General features: G+C 38.4%; 1 protein-coding gene across 1 annotated transcript in view; it reads left to right on the plus strand.

The window, feature by feature from the left end:
• The window catches only part of GABRB2 (gamma-aminobutyric acid type A receptor subunit beta2), a 232,590-nt gene extending 225,563 nt beyond the window's left edge, over positions 1-7,027 (plus strand). The window contains exons 9-10 of the mRNA XM_037799426.1: positions 1,913-2,568; positions 4,101-7,027. Of these exons, the coding sequence (XP_037655354.1) occupies positions 1,913-2,260 (348 nt within the window). The 3' untranslated portion in view covers positions 2,261-2,568; positions 4,101-7,027. The remainder of the gene's footprint in view (positions 1-1,912; positions 2,569-4,100) is intronic.
• The last annotated feature ends 10,215 nt before the right edge of the window (positions 7,028-17,242 follow it).

The raw sequence follows: 17,242 nt of genomic DNA on the forward strand, positions 1-17,242 counted from the left end.
CAAGGGATGGTAGGCCTCCCACTTTCATCAGCTTTGCTTGTGTTGAGTGTTGAAAAGTCACCCTCCTTCTCCCAAACTTTGAACTCTGATGATCAATGCTTGAAATCCAGCTCCACTATTTAGTAGCTTTGTGACTTTGGGAAATTTGGTGAAGGCCTCCACTTGTAACCTGAGAAAAGAATGCCTTTTTTGAAAGATGGTTGTGAACGTTCAGTGAGACAGGCTGTTACAAAGCACTGGCATGTAGCATGTACATTTAAATGTTCCTTTTCTTCCCCAAAGTGAGTGAACCCACCACTAAAGCAAATACTCGACTCTTTGACAGAACTGTCTGAAAATTTGTTTTCACTTCTAAACCTTATAAACCTTTTAGATTAATTTTTAAAATATATTTGTTTAATATTTCATACTAAGCAAAATGCTACCTTAAGCCAAGCATACAGAATGTCTGGTCTGTTGGCAGAGATTAATTGGTCAATTATTACGTCCCAGCATATTTTATAGCTTCTATTTCTCAAAAGATTTTAGATTTGAATTCATAATACAGGGTTATTAAACCACATTTGAAAGCTAATTGTTAGTGTATAATCTTAGCAACATTCTTGTTGCCTTCTGCATAATTCATGAAGTTCAGAGCATTGTATATTCCAATTAAGTGTTTGATTATATCCCTGTTTCCATTTATCATCAGCACCTAACACTGCCTATCTTTCTCTTATTTTATGATTTCAGAAATTTTACTGGCAATTGATATATCCTGATTCTCCACCAAAATAAATATATTCTATTATTAATTACTCATTGTGGCTAGATTTTGTCCTTTTTATTATCTGTAGCAATTGAGGGCTCTTAAAAATATGACACACCAATGTTCCCTTCTTACCAACAACAAAACCACATTATTCAGTAATTTAATAGTTTGGGAATCATGATGTCAGTATTCATCCTTTGCTTTTAGCTTTGCCAACAAGAAATTGTTCAATATAAAAAAATGGGCACCCTATCTGCACAGCCAACTTAACTCTACTCTCCATCCCTCAATTCAGGTCAATACAGTCTACTCTTGGCTTGCTCTCGTCTTCTCTAACCCAGCCCCCCTCCCTTCCCTGTCAAGTCAGCCCCTCACCCCACTCATCTTCACCACCACCGCAGGCCCAGCTCTCACTCTTATTTCCCAGTTCCTTGTTGCTCTGAATCTATTGGCAACTTGGCATGTTACATGCCTACTGCATTTATATTGTTCACAATTATTTCTTTAACCTATTTATATAGACTTTGAAAATTTAAGGTGACATCTAATGATGATAAGTATTAAGAAGCAACAATTAAATGAAATTATACAAAAATTTTCTCAGCACAGTGCTTGCATATATATATATATATATATATATATATATGCCAAACTGTCTTGTTTGATATACATTTATATGCAAAGGGCTTAATAAATGTTAGCTAATATTTTTAGTTTTAGTTGTGTCATTAGTTCATCTGTAATTAGGCTATTCTAAACACAATTCAGTAATGAATTCCCTAGTACTATGTGATATCTAGTATAATTTAATTTCGTATGTGTTCATATCAAGATCATAAATACTTTAAAGGAGTGTCGTGTCTTCTATTTCTCTGCAAGCCTTAGGAGAAAATGATGAGAATTTTATTAGTGAAAGTCCATTATATCATTACATCTTTATAGGGCTGGATTCTTACATCCTTAAATAGATGATGAAATGGAAAGTCTCATAGCTTATAAGGGCAGAGCCACAATTCACACTCAGGAGATGTAATGGCAAAGCTAGTTCTCTTAACTACTATGATAAATACCACCTAAACTACTCATTACAGTGCCTTGCAAAGAAAGTGCCAACAAAGGCTTATTGTTTTGACTGTCCTGTCTGATTCTTTGCTCTTGCAGATGGATCCCCATGAGAACATCTTACTGAGTACCCTTGAGATAAAGAATGAAATGGCCACGTCTGAGGCGGTGATGGGACTTGGAGACCCGAGGAGCACAATGCTGGCCTATGACGCCTCCAGCATCCAGTACCGGAAACCCGGGCTGCCCAGGCATAGCTTTGGCCGAAACGCCCTGGAACGACATGTGGCACAAAAGAAAAGCCGCCTGCGGAGACGTGCTTCCCAACTGAAAATCACCATCCCCGACTTGACTGATGTGAATGCCATAGATCGGTGGTCCCGCATTTTCTTCCCAGTGGTTTTTTCCTTCTTCAACATTGTCTATTGGCTTTACTATGTGAACTAAAATACGGCATCCTGCAAGAAGCAAGGACTTGATTCCTCCTCAAACCCGTTGTACAGCCTGACGTAGGACTGGGAAAACACATCAATTGAGGACAAAAGTGATGCTAAAATACCTTAGTTGCTGGCCTATCCTGTGGTCCATTTCATGCCATTTGGGTTGCTTCTTCTGAGTACTGAATACACCAAGGTTCCTTATGGTTTTCCAGTTAAAATGAAAGTGACTTGTACGCATGTGGGCAAGATTAATGCTGAGAGTTCTGCTTTATCTGCATAGGATTCAACCTACACGTGAGGGCAGTTATTCAGAAGGTATTCTTAGAAGGCTCAGTAGCATTGTCAGTCATTTCCCTGAGCATTGGTCATATCCAGATACTCCCTGTCTTCGTTCCTAACATTGACATGATGTTGAGATGGTACTGTGCTTAGGAAATGGTATCTGCCATGCCTTGCAAACACGCTTACTTGAAGATGGTCTGTGCCTGCCTTATTAAGGTGATGATGGTGCTGTGGGAGGATAATTCTCACCAGATTCTGGAAGTGGGGGGCAGGATAGGGGGAGTCAAGACAGGCACTCAGGAAACCAGTTTGAGCAATCTGCTTGGGCACAGGGAATCAACTCTGAGGTCTTCTGTTTTGGCATTTAGAAGGAGAAATCTACTGAACACCATCACACATGGTGACCAAAGCAATTTTTATTAAAAAGTTATTTCCTAGGTGGTAAAAGTAAGAGTCAACAACCCAAGGCAGAGCAGAAAAACAAAAAACAAAATTAAAGTAAGCAAGCAAGCATGCTCTTATCAGCCCTAACAGGATCTGATCTATACATACTGTGTTCTGAGGCAAAAGGTGGAGTGAGAGGGATTTTTTTTCCAACCGCACAGGCTTTTGATTGCCTGTCTGAGGTGGTTTGTGCAGTTCATCTAGTCACAAGACAACCATGAAAGGGAAAAGTTAGGGGACTTAGAGGTATCTTAGATATTAAAGTTAGATTGGGAGTCATTCAAATATATTGATATGGAGCACGGACAATGCTTACCAACAGGTTGTTTTTCTCACATGATGTCAGCTATCTCTGCAACATTTTCCTATTTCTGAATTTATTTCTGAATTTAGTAGGGTATTTTCAAAAGAAGGATTTGTTCAGTGTTTTAAATGATTAATGTCCCATCCAGCTTTTCTAGCTTCCTAAATTCTGATTATATTATTAGGAGACAGACAAGGTAAGGCTTTGGAGGGATTGAGTGAACTATATTTCCTCATGTGCAATGAAGTTAACTTCTGTATTTTTCACAGCAACAGTATTTTAAAGAATACTTACACAAGGAGAGTGAATCTGTGGGTTTGCTGAGTCTTACATTTTAAGGGTGCTTTCATTTTATGGGTTGTATTCTTCCCAGTCAAGGAAAATATGAAAACTGGTAGAAAATAGAATAACAACAGAGCCACATGAACATGCAGAATGTTATGAGCCCCAGTTGATATTGCAGAAAAATATATAACTGATAATCAGACAGGCATGATGTATCATTTTTATTCTATTTCTAAATTATGTCATTATGCGTTCTATACTAACTGGGCATGTGCATTGATATATTGGACAAGAAAGGGAATAAGTGAATATATTTTATTTTTATCAATGCAAGGCTCATACTTTGCTTTTCTTGTTGAAAATCATGAATTTTCCTTAAAGTTTGATTTGTGATTGCACTTTTTCTAGGAGGCTAACTTTGCTATTTCTATCTAAAAACAAATTTCAAAGTAGCATCCCTGATTGTGCATAGTAGCCAAGGCCATTTCCTGCCTGTGCATAACATGTTTGTTTTCTTCCCCTGATGATTCAGCAACTTGGAACACGATGGAGTCCTGCTGTCCCTCCATTCCAGCTATCAGAGAACAAAAAGAAATGGCTTATCTCCAGCTTTCTGAGTTTTCCCCAAGGTGGGATGGTCATTTTTTCACCAGCATCGGGAACTCTGGCCTTTATTGTTTGGTTAAACACTTGAACACCTCTGAGTTTGACCTTGAGGTAGAATTTGAACAAAGTTCTGCCAATAGACTCAGAGTAGAGATTCCTCAAGTTTCTCCAGGGACACACTTTCTCCTAGGCAATGATTTTGGGGCATCCCAGTAATAATATTGCCTGCCCCTTGTTGCCAGGGGTTAAAGCTTGAGTAGATATTATCAGGAGAGAGCATATTGATAACTCAGGTGCACAACTACAAATGCCATTCCAGAAAGGTTTTTCTAGAGACAACTCAGAGCCCAAGTCTGGAAGTGGGCTCTTATTTGCAATTATTGTAAAAGCCATAAAAATCCTTGATATTGTCATCTATAGTTACAACAAAATTTTGAACATCCAGGGAAGACAACAGACTGACCTAGATCAAAGTGGAGAGAAATAACTTCATAGCATGAGCCTCAAAAGCCTATGAACAGGAATTCATTTCTGCTGCCGATAATAAGAAGACACTAGGAAAAGTAGAAAAGATCGGGACTTTGAAACAAATGCCCTAGAACAGAAACCATATATTGGTATCCAATAACCATGTAGATAGAAACAAATGACTCATCCTGCTTAGAGAAAACAGTTGATGTGGAATTTATTCTTCAACTATACTTTTACTCTAACTGAACTGGAATGCAGTCGTCAAATGAAAGGATGTGTGTGTGTGCACTAGGTCTGGTAAGTCTACAAAGACCAATTAGCTTGACATCCAGTGATTAAAGAAAAGGACCACAAAGGTGTGTCTTGGCAATCCTGATATTGTGTTACTATCAGTTTATACATATATGTATAGATTTTTCTTTTGAGTATAAAACAGCTAGATAGCCAGCAATTAAGGTGTTTTCTCATCTTTATGAAATTAATTGGCAAATTCTGACTCTAAACTGCACAGTCGATATGAAAACTTTGATCTCAATCTGTATATATATATATTGTACATGACTGCTAGTAGGTATGAAATGCATTTTCAGAATTGAAAACTCATGCAACATAATCATGTGTTTGCATAAGGAATGTTACAATTCTTTCTATTGCAATTTAATAACAGGGGAAAAGACTCAAGCAGTGCCATCTAGACCTTTTCTCTTCTCATTTCTTAAAACGCAGTGCTAAGTAAAAAAATAAAAATGGTTTATGAACCAAAAGATGTTACATTCTAGCATTAGGAACAAAAAAAAATTCTGTCAGCTTACAAAAGCACAACACATAGAGAAAGTGCAGTGGAATGTAATAGGGAAATGAATCATGCTTCTTTTAAGCAAGACCTGTATTAAATTGGCAACTAAGACAATTTTCATTTTTTATAGGTAACTGTATTCCAGTTTTATGATTAACTTCATATTCAACAACAAAACTGCAAAACAGCACCAACAAAAGCAGGTCTTACAATAATATATTACATGTATATATGTGTATATATAGATCCATATAAACGTACATACATATGTATGCATTCCTATGTTGGAAAAGAAGAGGAATAAGCCAATATGTTCTGTTTCTTTCATTAAGCCAGCATATGAATGTTTTTAATTTGACAACCAACAAATCGACATATTGAAACAAGTAATACAGGGTACTGAACATTTCTCAATCAGCAAATCAATGCCTACCGTTCTTATGAACCATTGCACAGTTTGACACTACAATAGTACTGTACCTCGGAACATCGAGAATTAACTAGTTCTCACGTTGCTTGTCTAATTGCTTTCTTTTTAAAGGAAGCAAATAGCACTGTCCATTGGTGATTTTAATACAAAAATGTCTTAAGAAAACAACAACAAAAAAATGATTTTAAAACATCCTCCTAGGAGGAGAAAAAAAAAAAAAAAAAACAAGACTCTAAACCCCACCATGTTGGTTAGGGAAAAATACTCTCAACTGTAGCAATTATGCCATTTTGCCAAGTGTACAGAGTACATGTAATGTGTGCAACCATAACTTCCACTGAACGTGTGTAAATATTAAATCAGATTTCTTAAATATTTTTAACTTCTAATTTGTATTTTATGGTAAGGCAAAGTGCTAATTCTGCTTATGGCTTAAGTTCATGTGTTATAATATTATGTAAATAATTAAACATGCTGTAAATTAATAGTCAATAGATGCAAATAATTGTCTAGTTTTTTCTTAATTTTTATTTATTTTTTACTAAGTACAATTACTGCAGTACTCCAGCAGAGTAATTTAAACACCCTTTTGCATAAATGTTAGGATCCCAGGCAGAAGTTTCAACTTGCCAACACACACACACACTCACACACACACATTCACACACACACAAACTCACACACTCGCCCGCTCACTCACCCCCACTTTCTGCCCCTCTATTGGAAATGCTGTAGTGTTTATCTAGTCAATGTAACAAATAACAATGAAGAGATAACCTTAGAAATGGCTAATAAGAAAACCAGAAATGATCATTGATAGCTTAATAGAATCTTTTATATGTCAGGGTTCAAGAAACCAAAGGTTGTAACTCAGATCTAAATCTTCAAAGAGTAAAGGTTTAATTGATGGCACTATAGGAAATAAGAAATGTTTATTCATACCTGCTCTGGAAATTTGTTACACACAATACATAATAGTATACATTTTTTTAAATAATGGCCTTTCGTCCTTAGATAGTATTGTTCCCTTAAACCAAAGACTCCAGAATTATTAAAAAACAGAAACAGGAAGGAAAAAGGGGAAAAGTGGAAAAAAAAAAAAAAAAAAAAGACATTGCTTCACACCAAAGGTTTAAAAAATATTTTTCCAAATGTACTAGGAGCATTGTAAAAATGGTAAGGAGCCAACAGAATGCTAATTAAGATATTGCCCTATCAGAATCACTTCAGAAAAGAAAAGCAGCACTCTTAAATATTAATTATTTGCAAACGAAGTAGAACACTTTTGTAGATATATGCAAAATTCTGACGTCAGATTTTAATTTACTTTGAGAAATACTTTTGTGATAAAGACACGTATGATCCAAAATGGTGAAAAAACTTTGTGTCCTTTGATTTCCAAAACCAAATGTCACCCACTGCCACATGTCCTCTAACCTCATTTCCATGTGTGTGTCCTTGCACCATTTGAAGCAAGTTGACAGACAGTTCCATCAGCTTGTATCTTTACCTTTTCAGTTCAATAAATTGAATTCAGCCATGGTCATTTCAAACATAGTTAATTCAAACAAAGATCCATATAATTTAAATTCCATAGCATTTTAAAATTTTTTCTTTGCACGGGTGTTTAAATAGTTCTGTTATGAATATTGTCCCTGCACAGTTCTGAATTGTCCTTTTATAAAAAGTGATATTCTAGTTTCTTCACAATGTAGTGATTATCAGCCTTACTAATTACCTTGTAGCCTTTCTTAATATGCACATAATGCACATTTTCCAATGGCTAGAAAATGCAAAACACAAGTGGATATCATTGCATCTATTTTCATGTCTTTCTAAAAACTGGACTACTAAAATCTCTGGGATACAGGAGATAGTAAAAAATGGGGGTTATAAATGAGTAGCACATAAGAAATATTTTCTGGAATTTAAATTATTGCAGCCAGTTTCAGCATGTAAATATATAATAACATTGGCTAGTGTGTAATTCTTGAACTAAGAAATATAAATAAAACTTAAAGGATGTGTGTGTGTCTGTGTGGTTTCATTGGGTTCAGATTATTTACTTTTTGAACTACTAGTATGAGTTGGATTGTAGACAGCTTTTGTGAAAAGCAATAAAAAGCTTGGGAACTTGGTGCCTTCTGTCAGACAAAGTTGATTTTGAGCCTAATTTGCCACTTATTATGTATAAGATTTTTTTTCCTTTTTAATTTTTATTGGGATTGTTCAGATACCATACAATCATCCAAAGATCCAAAGTGCACAATCACTTGCCCCCGGTACCCTCACACAGCTGTGCATCTATCACCACACTTAATTTTTGTTCAATTTTTAGAAACTTTTCATTACTCCAGACAAGAAATAAAGTGAAAGATGAAAAAACAAAACAAAACAAGAAAAAGGGAAACTCGAATCCTCCCATAACCCTAATCAACCCCCCTCAGTTTTTGACTCATAGTGTTGGTATAGTACATTTATTACTGTTTATGAAACAGCATTGAAATGCTACTAACTGTAATATATAGTTTGGAATAGGTATATATTTCTTCCCTATATACCCCTCTATTATTAACTGCTAATTGTATTGTCATACCTTTGTTCTGGCTCATGGAAGAGATTTCTAATATTTGTACAGTTGATCATGGACATTGCCCACCATAGGATTCAGTTTTATACATTCCCACCTTTTGACCTCCAACTTTCCTTCTGGTGACATATATGACTCTGAGCTTCCCCTTTCCACCTCATTCACACACCATTCGGCACTGTTAGTTATTCTCACATCTTGCTACCAACACCCCTGTTCATTTCCAAACATTTAAGTTCATCCTAATTGAACATTCTGCTCATACTAAGCAACCACTCCCCATTCTTAAGCCTCGTCCTCCTATATCTTGGTACCTTATATTTCATGTCTATGAGTTTACATATTATAATTAGTTCCTACCAGTGAGACCCTGCAATATTTGTCCTTATGTGTCTGGCTTATTTCACTCAGTATATTGCCCTCGAGGTTTTGTCATCAACCCTTTTTTTTTAAGATGGTTTTTTTCACACACCATACATTCCATCCTAAGTAAACAATCGATGGTTCTCTGTATGGTCACATATTTATGTGTTCACCACCTTCACCACTATCTATATGAGGGCATCTACATTTCTTCCACAAGGCAGGAGGGAGAGTCAACAAAGGTAGAGAGGCAAAAGAAAGAGGAAAACAAAATGACAGCTAGGAAGCAGCAAAAGGAAAAATAACCTTAAATGAAAGTAGAGTTAAGAGTCAGACAACACCATCAATGTCAAGTGTCTATCATGCCTCCCCATCCCCCCCTCTTATCTGCGTTTACCTTGGTATATCGCCTTTCTTACATTAAAGGAAGCATAATACAATGATTCTATTAGTTACAGTCTATAGCTTATGCTGATTGCATCCCTCCCCCAGTGCCTCCCCATTTTTAACACCTTGCAAGGTTGACATTTGCTTGTTCTCCCTTGTAAAAGAACATATTTGTACATTTTATCACAATTGTTGAACACTCTAGATTTCACCAAGTTACACAGTCCTAGTTTTTATCTTTCCTCCTTTCTTCTGATGTCTTACATGCTCCCAACCTGCCTCTCTCAACCGTATTCATAGTTATCTTTGTTCAGTGTACTTACATTGTTGTGCTGCCATCTCCCAAAATTGTGTTCCAAACCACACACTCCTGTCTTCTATCACCCTGTTGTGCTCCCTTTAGTATTTCCTGTAGGGCAGGTGTCTTGTTCACCAAGTCTCTCAATGTCTGTTTGTCAGAAAATATTTTGAGCTCTCCCTCATATTTGAAGGACAGCTTTGCTGGATATAGGATTCTTGGTTGGTGGTTTTTCTCTTTCAGTATCTTAAATGTATCACACCACTTCCTTCTTGCCTCCATGGTTTCTACTGAGAAATCCACACATAGTCTTATTAACCTTCCTTTGTATGTGACAGATTGCTTTTCTCTTGCTGCTTTCAGGATTCTCTTTGTCTTTGACATTTGATAATCTGATTATTAAGTGTCTTGGCATAGGCCTATTCAGATCTATTCTGTTTGGAGAATGCTGCACTTCTTGGATCTGTAATTTTATGTCTTTCATAAGAGATGGGAAATTTTCATTAATTATTTCCTCTATTATTGCTTCTGCCCCTTTTCCCTTCTCTTCTCCTTCTGGGACACCAATGATATGTACATTCTTGTACTTTGTTTCATCCTTAAGTTACCGAAGATGTTGCTCATATTTTTTCCTTCTTTTCTCCATCTGCTCCTTTGTGTGTAGGCGTTCAGATGTTTTGTTCTCCAGTTCCTGAGTGTTTTCTTCTGCCTCTTGAGATCTGCTGTTGTATGTTTCCATTGTGTCTTTTGTCTCTTGTGTTGTGCCTTTCATTTCTATAGATTCTACTAGCTGTTTTTTTGAACTTTCGATTTCTGCCTTATGTATGCCCAGTGTTTTCTTTACAGCCTCTATCTCTTTTGCGAAATCTTCTCTAAACTTTTTGAATTGATTTAGCATTAGTTGTTTAAATTCCTGTATCTCAGTTGAAGTGTACGTTTGTTCCTTTGAGCCATAACTTCGTTTTTCTTAGTGTCAGTTGTAGTTTTCTGTTGTCTAGGCATCTGACCTCCTAGGCCACCCCAATTAGGTTTTCCCAGATGAGAACAGGCTCAGGTCACAGAAGGAGGAAATATTCATTATCTGTTTTCTCTGATGGCTTTTCTTAGAGGATTGACACGCCCTGTGCTTTTCTGCCCAGCAGGTGCACCTGCCAGCCTGTCACCGGCTAATGTAAGAGGGTGTGGCGTGTGGCCCTCCTCCCCCAGGCTTTGGGGTCTGGTTCCGGAAAGGCGGGCAGTAGAGCTGGGCCCCTCCCTTTTCTCTTGGGAAGCTATGCCCCCTCCAGAGAGGTCATCTGAATATCAATAAGTTCTTTGTTTCTCTGACTCTGCTGATCAAAGTGTTTTGATTTTAAAATGGCTGAGGCTTTCTTTACTGCAAAGTGCTGTGGGCTGAAAATAGCTGAGGTTTTCTCCACAGAGAGAGAAAGGGACAGAAAGCTCCCAGATTCAGCCATCAGCCAGAGATAGCACCCAATCCTCTGAGCTCCCCATCCTGAGAAAGATATGTCCCCCGACTGTCCCAAGGTCAGTTGTCACCAAAAGCCTCTGTCTGCTTGTTGGGGATTCGCTGTCTGTATTGAGCAGTTGACATTAAAACCCCAGTTGGAGCTGGGCTGAGGTCCACTAGCTTGTTTGGAGAGTGCTGCTCTCTAGCACTGCGAGGCTTCCGTGAGGGAGGGGCTCTCGGCTCTCGGCTCTTGGCTCTCAGTGCGGTTCCACAGTTTTTACTTACAGATTTTATGCTGTGATCTCAGGCATTCCTCCCAATTCAGGTTGGTGGATGATGAGTGTACAGTCACGTTTGTCTCCCCGCAGTTATTCCAGGTTATTTACTAGTTTTTTGGTCATTTATGAATTGTTCCAGTGGGGGACTAACAGTCTTCCACTCCTCTCTATGCCGCCATCTTAGCTCCTCTCTATGTATAAGATTTTGCAGTTTCTTAACACAATATTCTTACCTGTAAAGAAAATATATAATTGCACCTCCCTCATTGAGTTATTGTGAAGATGAAACGAACTAATCCATGTGAAGTACTTATTACAGAAGGCACCTGGCAAGTGGGCAGTAAATAGTGGATATTACTTTTGTTGTTAATTGCCATAATTACTAGAATACACAGCAAATATCTCATGAGTTCTATTACCGTATCTCATACTTCACAGTAACCATTGAATGTTTTCTTAGGTTAAATATTTTATGTTAAAAATAATTAAGCACATGGCATCAATCTCAGATGGTTTCCTTATTGAAAGAAATAATATCACAAAAACATAAACAGAAGAAGTTCATTTCTTTGAGCATTCATCATATATCTGCTGAAGACATTGTGCTAAGTGCAGATTTGATCCTCATTTAATCCTTAACATATTCCAAAGAAAGAAGAAACTCAAGCTCAGAAAGAATCAGTGCCCTGCCTGTGAAAGGGGAAGATCCTAGGCTGGATTCAGCCCCAAGTCCTTACAAGTTATTTCCACTTCATTACTAAGAGTGTGTGACCAGTCTTGCTCAATTTTCAGTCATTTGGTAATTTGTTGAGAAATGCTTGCCGAGAGCTTGCTGGATACCAAACCCTGTGCTAGTCTGGAAAAAGACAGGTTAGTACCCAAGGTTCCCAGCCCTCCTGGATTACATGGTACCACCCAAATGCAAGGGAAACTCTCCTGAGTCCAGTAAATCATTTGGTGACAGGCCTAGTGTCTTTCATTCTTAGTGACTTTGGAATGTCCAAAGAGCACCCTTGTTGACTCCTTCAACCTGAGGGTTGAATTTCCAATTAAGTCCCAGGTTAAAAGGAGCTCCAGCCACCAAGCAGTGGATGCTTTTGAAAAGAACCAAGCACATAACTGTTGGTATGTATGTGCCTTGTACTTGGAGGTGAGGAGAGGCCAACAGGAAAGGCCATCACAGGTGAGATTCATGGTCTATTACTTACCTTAGGTGGGAAAAATCTCCAGATATTTCCTCCAGAATAGATGATCAATTGGTAATGGAAAAATTAACCCACTCATACTGCAACTACTCAAATTTCTTTGAGTGGAAGGTCTAGATATCCCTTCTCTTTTCTGAAATGTGTTCTAATTCCAAAACAGATGGCATTTTTTTCATGCAGACTATTTCTCTGAACCATAAATCCACCTCCCAATATATTACCCCATTTAGTGGAGAAAATTCTCAGGGATGACAATAGGCCCATTCAGTCCATAATCCTTGATTTTTTAAGACAGAGAGCAGCGAGATAATGTTCTTGTCCCCTAAAATCTCTGTAAGAGAGCATTAGCCAAATGTGAAAACCCTCTCCTGCCCTACCCACCACTCAACATCTTACACCATGGACTGGAACCAAAGACAATTTGGGGATGACAAGCCCCAGAGCAATTATGTATCTTCAGTGGGTCTTCAATATATTGATTTGTGCATGGTTGCTTCCATGGAAGTAGAGAGGTCTCCCCTTTCAGTGGTAAAGACCTGAAATGGCAGACCTCAAGTATATGGCAAAGGGAAGCTTGGGAGGCCAGGCCATGGGCATTGCTCCACGCATGCTTCAAAAGCAGCAGACTCTTAGGACCCCAGTAAAAAAGTCAAACAGGCTGGGACATCACAGAAAAAAAATGTGCTATTTCCTATACAACTTCTTTTAAGAAGTTAGATTCATCACTACACTCCCAACTGATACCTAGTGTGTCCTTGGTCCCTCTACCCCCAGGAAGGGTATGAAAATTAACAAGACAAATTTGACATTGGATCAGTAATATACCTAGGAATGGTGCCCAAAAGGGTGAGGTAATTGGCTCCAGCTCTGAAAGTTGGAAGGCTAAAATAAAATAGGAGGATTAATTTATACCATTTTCCTACAACTTGGAAACTCAAATGCCTACACTTGACCTAGTAGGAATTGTAAATGAGTAATACAGACCTGGAGTAAAACAATAGGGAGTGGTGGAGACTGTGGAGTGTGAGCGGGACATGGTTCATCCAAAGGGAAGTCACCCAGTATTGAGCCCCACTCATTTGTTACCTTGTGAAATTGAAAGTCCAGTGTTGCCAGATGCAAAAAACATCCACATGTTAAATCTTTGACTTCTCAGACAGCTGCAGTATGGTCAGAGATACACTGACAGTTCCATCTTTTCTGTGACAAAAAGTCCATGCTGATGTTGTATAGCTCTCATTCTCAGGGTGAGTTTGAGGGAGGAGCATATTAAAATCTCTGTGACCATGTATGTACATTGAACAAGCTTCTATGCCATTATAATTGTGACAAGATGAATCTTCTTCCCTTTCCTGGAGGCTAACACCTTCTAAATGTGAAATAAAATTAAGTAAGGCTTTGTGGAGTCTCTCAAGGCAAAAATGAGAAACTTTTATTTTTAGTATTCAATAGGTTGAGAAAGTTGCAAGCATAAGTTTTCAGGATGTGAAGAGTCTGACTGACTTTTAAACCCCTCACCCTGCAGGCCTTTCTCTGTCTCCACCCAGTTCTCAGAATCAGAAGCCCCTTGCCCTTCCCCCACACTTCTCAGACTCATCCAGCAGTGACTTGGATTTGACTGAGAATTACAGGCAAAGCCATTAGAGGTGGGATTTTTATGAAGAGCAAAGAGGATTGAAAGGGGCAAGGAACTGGCTGGGGAGAAATGCAGAAAGAAAAATGGTGAAGACTCAAGAAGGCGATCTATCACTTAAGGAGTGTGCCATGGATTCCAAGATGGTTGACTACATCCACAACCCCTAGGGATGGGGCATGAGGCACAAATTAAACAAACAACAGAAGCTATTCACCAATTTTCACCACCCCAAAGACCCATTAGAGATTGGAATTCAGTGAATGTACCTGAAGTGAAAAACTAATTCAAAATTCTCCAGAAATTTCTGGGGTGAAGCAACAGTGGAGGGAGGGAGAAACTGAATGGGAATGAGAAAGTTTGTTTGAGTTACAATAATAAATGTATAATGTTGATAAACACAATGGTTTGATAATCATTAGTCCAGAGTGGTGGGCTGAGCAACCTTGGCCTCTCCTTGGTGTCCCTGGGGAAGGAAAGGAAGAGAGAGAAAGGGAAGGAAGGCAGGGAGGAGTAAAAGAAGGAAGGAAAAGAGAAATTTATTAACAGCTTTGACTACCTGACACCCCCCACTTCCTCCACAGAGTACTCACTGTAATTTTAATTCTCAAAACAACAGTGTGAATTTAATTCTCAAAACTATCACTATGACTATGCAGAGGGTGCAAAATGGCAGCAATTGGTATTGCATCTCAGTGCTGCTCACTCCAAATCCCATGCACTTGACTCCTTTGCTTTACTGCTACCTGATATATTACACAGCTTTAGTTTTCTTTTTTGGAGATACAGCATTCTTGTGAATAAAATTAGAAAAAGGGCCAAATCTTTAGGGAGACAAAGAAGGGAGAAGTGTTTATCCCTAAACTTTCATTTCATGTTTGTAATTTTACATTTTTTAAATGGTACTCTGAAAAGCTGAGAATTGTTAAATTCTATAGATTCTGATTTCTCCTGAATTTATTTGGGTGAGAGGAGAGGGTTCTTTTTATCAATCAATCCAATGAATAAGGTAAACACATCTCCCAAAGAATTTCTAAAATCTGCTTTCTTTTGCACTTTTTCTTTTTAAATATGATTACCTTTTCTGTCTTCATTTAAAACAGTCTCAAATTATGAAAACAATGCTTCTCAAGGTGAAAGAGTATTTTTTTTTAAGTCCCCAAAACTAAAGTTCGACTCTTTCTGCATAGCTAAGAGAATACAGAGATCAAGCATGCCTCTCTGGTCCACAGGACATGAAGAAAGCTGGCGAGTCGCCTGAAGCTTCCCAGAAACTCAAACAAGTTTCCAAATGCTCAGGCTTAGCAATGCTCTAGAAAGCTGAGTGAGGTTCGTGGCAGGGAATGTCAGGATTCCAGGCACATCAACTCAGGGGTGGCCCAGGATACAATGCCCATTTCTCACTCTCCGAGTGGACCAAATCTGACCTTGAAAAGGTGGAGGGGTTGTTTCTTCACCATTTTTTTTCTTTACAGGCTTAAAAATACTATTGGAAAGATCTAGGCTCCACTCAGGCTTGGCACCCTTTCAGGAATGGCTTGCCAGATCTTTCTTTCCTCATTCTAATTTCTCATTCCACTTGCCAGGAATTCATTTGAACATTTAGAAGATTTCTCTCTCTATATATAAAATGAACCTATTGATGCATACCAAGTACAAGATGATTAATAAATAAAAACTTTTAAATGTTTAAGAAGCTTCATCCAAAATTAAATTACAGGGTGGATCTTGCCAGGTTAAAGTGAGCTTTTCCTCTTCTTGCCAGACTAAAGTGAGCTTTTCCCTTTCCAGTTTTGTCAGAAAATAAGTGTGCTGGCTTCTGTCACTGGATCCTGTTCCAGGAGCACGCTCGGAGCACTTGGGGCAACCCCTTCGGGGCTCCTGGTTTCAAAGAGCAAATGTTTAGGGAGTTCCCTGAGTATCACAGCGCTCGTGCAGCCTGGAGGGTCTTCCTGCTTCCCACTTCCCCTGCCCAACCCACACCCCATCATGAAGCTAAGGTGCTGTCTTTTTTTTAATTCAATTCTATTGACATATATTCTCATAACATACAATCCAAAGTGTACAATCAATTGCTCACAGTACAATTATATAGTTGTGCATTCATCACGATTAATTTTTGAACATTTTCATTACCACACTAAAAAAAAAAAAGAATAGAAATTAAAGTAAAAAAGAAGACCCAAAACATACCATTCCCCATCTGTCTCTATTATTCATTTACTTTTTTGTCCCTATTTTTCTACACATCTGTCTGTACACTGTATAAAGAGAATGCCAAGGCACTATGTTTGAAAGTACAAATATGATCGTGTATCTTTGGGAAAAGTCCAAGTTTATCACCGTATCCAAAGTTCTTTGTGATCAATTTGTTGCTTACCTCTAGACCTTGCTTTTTCCCTTCTACCTTTGAATTTTGGGTTCCCACCAGGCTGAATTATTTACAGTTCCCCAGAGATATCATTTGTTTCCTTGTCTCCAACCCTTTTCACTTGCTGTTTCCTCTCCTGAAACATTTTTCCTCATCCTCAAGACTCTCCCCCTCATCCATTCCTACTCACTCATTTTTTTCCCAAGTAAACACTTAGACATCACTTCATCTGGGAAAACTTTCCTGACCCCAAAGTTAGATGATTTATTTCCAGCACCCAATGTCTTGCCCGGTACATAGTAACTGTGCTGGTTTGGATGTATTATGTCTCCCCAAACGCCATTATCTTTGATGCAGTCTTGTGTGGGCAGGAAACATATTGGTGTTGATTGGGTTGGAGACTTTTGATTGGATGTTTCTGTGGAGGTATGATCACTCAACTGTGGGCAAGATCTTTCACTGGATAATATCCACAGAGGTGTGGCCCCACCCATTCAGCATGGGCTTTGATTAGTTTCCTGTAGCACTATATAAGCTCAGACAGAAGGAGCGAGCTTGCCACAGCCAAGAGGGATACTTTGAAGAATGCACAGAAGCTGAGAGAGTAGCTGCAGATGAGAGACAGTTTGAAGATGGCCATTGAAAGCAGACTCTTGCTCCAGAGAGGACAAATACCCGCAAGAGCAACTAAGAGTGACATTTTTGAGTAACTGCAGCCTAGAGAGGAACTTCCTGGGAAAAAGCCATTTTGAAAACAGAACTCTGGAGCAGATGCCAGCCACATGCCCTCCCAGCT

This window comes from Choloepus didactylus, chromosome 11 (genome assembly GCF_015220235.1).
Source record: "Choloepus didactylus isolate mChoDid1 chromosome 11, mChoDid1.pri, whole genome shotgun sequence".
Taxonomy (NCBI): Eukaryota; Metazoa; Chordata; class Mammalia; order Pilosa; family Megalonychidae; genus Choloepus; species Choloepus didactylus.